The following is a 7,127-nucleotide window of genomic DNA, read 5'->3' on the forward strand; positions in this document are numbered from 1 at the left end:
GATACATGCCATGCTGAACTAGACTGTTGTGCAGCTTCCGATGTCTTTCTTTTTATGTCAAACTAAAGCGCCATGCTGCCGAATCGTCGTGCTATTGGCACCGTATCCACAGAAACTTCACGTTGTTGGCATCGAGGATTTCCAAATATTTTTCCTTTGCAGGCTTTTGCGAGAGTACCAACGGTCATTGATATCCCTAGGAAGATGAATTGCAAGCAAACCACTAGTCTCTTTGTTGCGGCTCGGCGAGAAAAACAACTGGAGTAGGCTTTTTCAACTTCGGCGAGCAAGCACTTGGCGCGTCTCTACTGTTTTGACTTCATAGCATTTCATGCTCGCACTGAAAAAAAATCATTTCTCGACCTAGGAGTGTCCAAACTGCAATCCGCTTGGTTCTGCAGAATCAAAACTTGCACTACAGTGACATATCCAAAATTTGGGGCCAAATTCCATAAGGACAAGTCTGAATGAACTTTTGAAGGCGATGCACAAGTCTGTCATTTCGGCTTCACAACACTGCATGCTATTATTGGAACGCGCATATCTCAAGTTAGGAGCATCCAAATCGCGAGCCGTCTGCGCCATTGGAAAGAAGACTCAGAGATAATGAAGCCTTCAAAATATCATAGAAGAATTCCAAGCCGATCGTCCGCAGAAACTTTCTGAACTTGACCCATCTGTTCGCGAAATTGCTTTTCAGCTTTGCGCGCTATGGTAGAAAAATTCATATCTCGAGCTAGGAGACTCCAAATTGTGATCCGTTTGCGCCTTTTGAAAGTACACTCATAGATCTGCAATACATAAGAGTTTCGTGGCAGAACTCTTTCCGAGCTAGAAACAGAAAATTCTCAAAATCCACCTAGCTGCAGTAACTTTCAGATTCGTGTAGTTCCGGCAAAAAAAATCATATCTTGAGATACAAGTGTCGGAATAACAATCCGTTTGCACCGTTAGAAAGAAAACTCAGAGACCTGAAGGACCTATAAATTTCATGGCCGAACTCCTTTCGGGCTATCAACAGAAAATTCGAGACATCGACTTAACTGCAGTGAACTTTCAGATTTGCGTACCTTCAACGAAAATAATTGTATCTTGAGCTAGGAGTATCGGAATTACAATCCGTTTGTTCTGTTGGAAATAAAACTCCTAGAGCTGCAACACATAAAAATTCCATCCCGGAAATCTTCTCGTCCTAGAAACAGAAAAATATTGAAAGTCAAACTGACCGCAGGGAACTTTCAGGCTTGCGTGCTTTTGGCCAGAAAAACTGTATCTTGAACTAGGAGCGTCGACATCACCAACAGTTTGATCCTATGAAATTCGGACGTTGAGAACTATAGTCTCGTTGAAGATGAAGCTCCATTCATTCTTAGTTAACCTAACAAATATTTTTGAAGTTGATTTTACAGCCTTGTAATGGATTCGGCTATCATCACGAATCTTATCTCTTTGTTTATTTCTTTTGCAGACTTGCGAAAAAGTTCGATGAGTCCAGATATCAGTCTGAGATGTCACACAAGATGCGGAGTCACCCCTTCACCAACTTTTGCACTTGATTTGTTGACGGTCTTGAAGTTTATCAATGGCAGCTCCCGTGGTGATTGAAGGTTTTTTCAAGAGAGATGACTTCTTATATACGAGGCATTGAGGATAGTGTATTAAAATGTGGAGACGTCATATGGACTTGGAAGAAGCATTCAAGACGAGTCAGCCACAAAGCCTAGTTTACGATTATTTTCATGACTTAGGCTTTTGTATAGGAAAACGTCTAATTCCTTTTGTCTCTACATTTTTTTTGATGTAACAACTTTTGTACTATTGAAGCAATAAAACATCTTTTATACTTCAAAAAAAATTGTCTCTTTTCCTCATAGATATGTGCCTCTACACTTGGAAGAATTAATGTAATGATCCGATGACGCCAAACTTTTGTTTTTTTTAAAACTCATGTGACTGAACTTAGAATGAAACTCTAAGCTGCCTACGTACCTCGGTGAAGAGGATCAAGTCATAACGTAGTTCAGAGGGATGAGTTTTTTTTTATGTCCTAATTTTTGCCTAGGCCGCCTCTCACGAGGTTTTCAACCTAGCGGACTCTTTTTTTTGTTTTGGCCGTACACAGTTTAGACTCATGCATCAAGGAGTGTAGCAATGTGCAGTTTAAGCTCATGCATCAAGGAGCTTCATGACTTGCAGTTTAGGCTCGTGCACCGAGGAGCGTAGGTGACTTTCATGGGAAGTATTGCTTCAGAAATTTTCCGTTGATCGGACCAACTCTGAGACCATCCTTATCGACAATTTTGTATGCGCCATTTGAATAGGCTTCCTTCACAACATATGGCCCATCCCATTTTGAGGTAAACTTGTCACCTATGCGTTTGTTGAGGATTATGGGTCGTCGAACAGTTAGGACTAAGTCTCCCACTTGGAATGATCGTGGCCGCACTTTCTTGTTGAAAGCTCTAGCTAGTCGAGCTTGATAGCACTCCAATTTTTGTTGCGCTTCCAATCTTTTCTCATCCATTTCCTCTAACTCTGCTAGGCGAAGTTGAGCATTCTCTTCGGACGTGAGTCCTTCTTGGATTGCTATCCGCAGTGATGGAATTTGTTGCTCCAACGGAAGGACTGCTTCCACGCCATATACCAGAGAGTAAGGAGTTGCTTGTGTAGCAGTTCTGAATGTTGTCCGGTATGCCCACAAAGCTTCACCAATTCTCTCATGCCAGTCTCTCTTGTTCTTTGCAACAACTTTCTTCAAAAGGTTACCAAGCGTCTTGTTAAAAGCTTCAGCAAGGCCGTTGGCGGGTGCATTTTAAATTGAAGACTTATGTTGTTTGAAACTGAACTTCTCGCATAGACTCTTCACGAGCTTGTTGTCAAATGGCGTTCCATTATCAGTGATTATGTATCTTGGTATGCCGTACCTAAAAATTATATATGACTTGATAAAATCGACAACAGTTTCCTTTTTCACCTCCTTGAGTGGAACAGCTTCAGCCCATTTAGAGAAGTAGTCCGTAGCGGCCAATATGTACATATGTCCCATTGATGACTTTGGAAGTGGTCCAACAACATCAAGTCCCCATGCATCAAAAGGCCATGAAGCTACAGTTGGGTGAAAGGGCTCTGGAGGTTGGTGGATGTAGTTTGCATGAAATTGACAAGCTTGACATCTTTTGGCATAATCCATGCAATCCTTCACCATTGTCGCCCAGTAGTAGCCCATCCTCTTGATGCGAAAATGGAGCTTGGGACCAGATTGGTGTGCTCCACATGAGCCAGAATGTGCTTCCTCCATCGCTTGGCGGGCTTCTTCTTTGTCAAGATATCGCAAGAATAGTCCTTCAAAAGAGCGGCGAAACAATGTCTCCTTATAGAAGATGAATCGTGGTGCTCTTCGCTTGATGTCTGTTCTTTGTCGCGGATCTTCAGGTAACTTTCCATGTTCAAGGTACTCTATCAGTGGTTGCCTCCAATCTTCTTCTTCAATCACTCGAACAGACGTATGATGGCTTTCGTTGACTTGAAGATCCAGAAGTCTAGGAATAACCCATCGATGACACACATATACCTTTGTTGACTCATTCTCTCCAAGTACCATCGTCGTGGCCAAGTTAGCCAAAGCATCAGCCTTGCGATTTTCTTCTCTTGGGACGTGGTTTAAGAACACTCGGTCGAATTTTTCAAGTAAACCAGAAGCGTATTCATGGTAGGGCAATAGATCTTCCTTCTTTACCTCGTAATTCCCCAAAAGTTGGTTGATGATCAGCTTGGAGTCGCCGTAGATCTCCAACATTAGAATCTTCATTTCCAATGCCATTTTGAGACCGACGATCAGGGCTTGGTACTCTGCAGCATTGTTGGAGCATGTTTCACCTAAAACAAAGGAGAATGGCAGGACTTGTCTTTCTGGAGAAATCAACACAACATCTGCCCCCGCACAATTACGACGTGCAGATCCATCAAATAACAATGTCCATGGTGGCAATTCTTCGATAAACAAAACGTCTTCATCTAGAAACTCATCCGAAAGCTCCCATTCTGCCGGAAGAGGGTGATCAGCCAGAAAATTGGCTAGTGCTTGTCCTTTCACAGCTTTTTGAGGTGTGTATGTGATCTCATATTGGTTAAACAATATGGACCATCTTGCTAGGCGTCCAGAAAGAACAGGTCGAGTCATCACAAACTTCACGGGATCTGCTCGAGAGATGAGTTTGATGGTGTATGCTTCAAAATAATGCCTTAGCTTCTTTATTGCATAAAGTAACCCTAAGCATATCTTCTCAACAGGCGTATAGTTCAACTCAACTCCTATCAGAGTTCGACTAAGATAGTACAAGGCTTGTTCCTTTCCTTCCTCATTCTCTTGAGCAAGTAGTGCTCCAAGTGAACGTTCCTGTGCCGCGATGTAGAGTATCAATAGCTTCCCAAGCATTGGCGCCCCTAACACAGGTGGGTTCAGCAAGTATGTTTTGATGCTTTCAAAAGCATTTTGACATAACTGATCCCAATGAAAAGGGATATCCTTTCTCAATAGATGATTGAAGGGTTGACACCGTCCGGCTAGATTAGAGATGAACCTCCGGATGAATGCTAAATTTCCTTGGAGATTTTGAAGCTCTCTTAAGTTCTTTGGCCTGGGCATTTTCTGAATGGCGTCGATCTTTGCAGGATCAACTTCAATTCCACGATGACGCACAATGAAGCCAAGAAACTTTCCTGAGGTAACTCCAAATGCACACTTGAGTGGATTCATCTTCAGGTCGAATTTTCTTAACCTTTCAAAAACAATTCGAAGGTCTTCAAGGTGATAACGCCTATTCTTCGTCTTCACCACCAAGTCATCGACGTAGCATTCTACCCTCGTATGAAGCATGTTATCAAATATGTTTTGCATCACGCGTTGGTAGGTGGCACCAGCATTCTTCAGACCGAAGGGCATCACTTTGTAGCAATATATCCCTTTTGGAGTTCGGAAAGCAGTACACTCCTCATCCTTTGGAGACATCCTGATTTGATTGTATCCGGAGGACCCATCCATGAATGACATAGCTTCATGCCCTGTTGTAGCATCAACCATGAGTTCAATAATTGGTAATGGGAAGTCATCTTTTGGGCATGCCTTGTTTAGGTCTCGAAGTCAACACAAACACGTATTTGACCATTCTTCTTCTTGACAGGTACAATATTCGATGTACATGATGGGTACTTCACCTCTCGAATAAACCCCGCATCGATGAGCTTGTTGACTTCACCTTCAATTTGGGACACAAGCTCGGGTCCAAACATGCGTTGTGACTGCTTCACAGGGCGTGCTCCACTTTTGATCCCTAAATGATGAACAACTACCTTAGTACTAAGACCGGGCATTTCTTTATACGACCAAGCGAAGACATCTTTGTATTCGGTCAACAACTTGGAGTATTCCTCCTCCTCCTGAGGCGTAAGAAGCGCACTAATGAAGGTGGGTCGTGGATCTTCCAGAGTGCCTAGATTGAGTTCCTTAAGCTCATCCACAGTCGATTGTCCGCCATCTTCTAGTTGAGGGGGAGCCTCGTGTACTTCATCATCAACGTCAAGGCATTGGCTATCTTCCACAGTTATGTGATATGATGTTTCCACAAAGTCTATGTTTTCTGTTTGACTTCCTTGGATAGTCTGCACGGCTTCTTTCTCTTTCTCAACTTCTTTGCGAGGCTGGCGAGTGTACACAATGGTTCTCCTTTGCACCTTCAGTGGACCTTCTGTGGATATTGACAAAACAGACTTCCTCTTCATACGTGACGGGAAAGCACTACATATTTCTCTGTCAGCAACAACTTCAAAATGATCCCGCTCCTCATGGACTTTCTCTTTATGTTTCGACAGTATCTTTCTAGATGGTGACTTCCTTGTGGTCCCTAGGCGACAAAAGACAGAGGTCTTTGAGGTAGTGGAAACTTATTTTAGATGTTTGGAAGATATACTTTCACCTTTGTGACTTAGCCTTTCAAACACCGAGACCGAAGGAGTTGAGCCTCCAATGCGATCAAATACTGAAGTCCGTTGTTTTATTTTCTTGCCCTTAACTTCCTTCATCTACTCTACCGAGGTGTATTGTGATGAAGCTATCTCTTTGCTTCTCTTTGATGAAATTCGAAGAGGCTCTGCCAAACTGAACCCCAACCCAAACTTTGGAGTGGCAACGTAGTGCCCTTGTTTTCTCAACTTCATTTGGGACTCATTAAGCCCATGTATCTTTTCACCAGTGACTTTATCTTTGAGTTCTCCTAATTGTGATGGATTGGACAAGTCATAACCAGACTTTTCAAGCAGCATGAAGGCCTTAGGATCGTAGTGCCCTTTTATTTTATCAGCTTGAAGATTGCCTTTAGCAGACCCACCCGTCACGGATGGGATTTGTGCAACTGGGAAAGTCATATGCTCCTTCAAATGTTGGATATCTTTGTGACTCACTTGCTTTTTTGGAGTACATTCCTGTAGCAAAGGTTGCCCTTTCTTTCGACGCTCACGTGGAACATAGCGAAAAACCAGATGCTCCTTAGTCGTTGTTTGCATATGACCTTTAGATGACAATAGCTTAATGGAGGCTTCTTCTGTTCCCTTCTTAGGAACCTTGGTGGTAGTCCATTGAGCCTTGTTTTCCTCTTTTGACTTGGCATCATCTTCGTCATCTGATGATGGTTTCTCTACTTTCGATTCACAAGAATCAAGGTAGAATTTTGCGTCTGCAAAGTATGACTCCGTCTCGGTGAAAGGCTTGATGTCTGCATCAATTTTGACTATCTCACCATCTCTTCTGTACTTCAGACAATGATGCAAAGTAGATGATACCACCCCGTTCTCATGGATCCAAGGACGTCCAAGCAACAAGTTGTATGATATTTTCGCATCTATGACGTGAATCAGGGTGTTTGAATTCATCTCACCAATGGATAATCCTACGCGGATCATACCTATGGTCTCGTTGCCATTGGTTGAAACCTTGGATTGTTAGGTTACTTTTGGATAGCTCATCGATAGAGATCCCAAGCTTTTTTAGCACCATCTTTGGCATGATGTTGACAGCCGAACCATCATCAACAAGTATGCGATTGAGATGTTGTTCCCGAATGGACCCTACAACA

The 7,127-nt window shown here is 42.8% G+C and overlaps 1 protein-coding gene across 1 annotated transcript; it reads right to left on the minus strand.

The window, feature by feature from the left end:
* Window positions 1–363: 363 nt before the first annotated feature.
* LOC109220284 lies at window positions 364–5,080 on the minus strand. Its single transcript, XM_019384752.1, has 4 exons — window positions 2,867–5,080; window positions 2,447–2,752; window positions 660–791; window positions 364–576 (listed from the first exon to the last, which is right to left on the minus strand). The coding sequence occupies exons 1-4, from the start codon at window positions 5,078–5,080 to the stop codon at window positions 364–366; spliced, it is 2,865 nt and encodes a 954-aa protein (XP_019240297.1).
* Between the last annotated feature and the right edge of the window lie 2,047 nt (window positions 5,081–7,127).

This window comes from Nicotiana attenuata, unplaced genomic scaffold (assembly GCF_001879085.1).
Source record: "Nicotiana attenuata strain UT unplaced genomic scaffold, NIATTr2, whole genome shotgun sequence".
NCBI classification, from domain to species: domain Eukaryota; kingdom Viridiplantae; phylum Streptophyta; class Magnoliopsida; order Solanales; family Solanaceae; genus Nicotiana; species Nicotiana attenuata.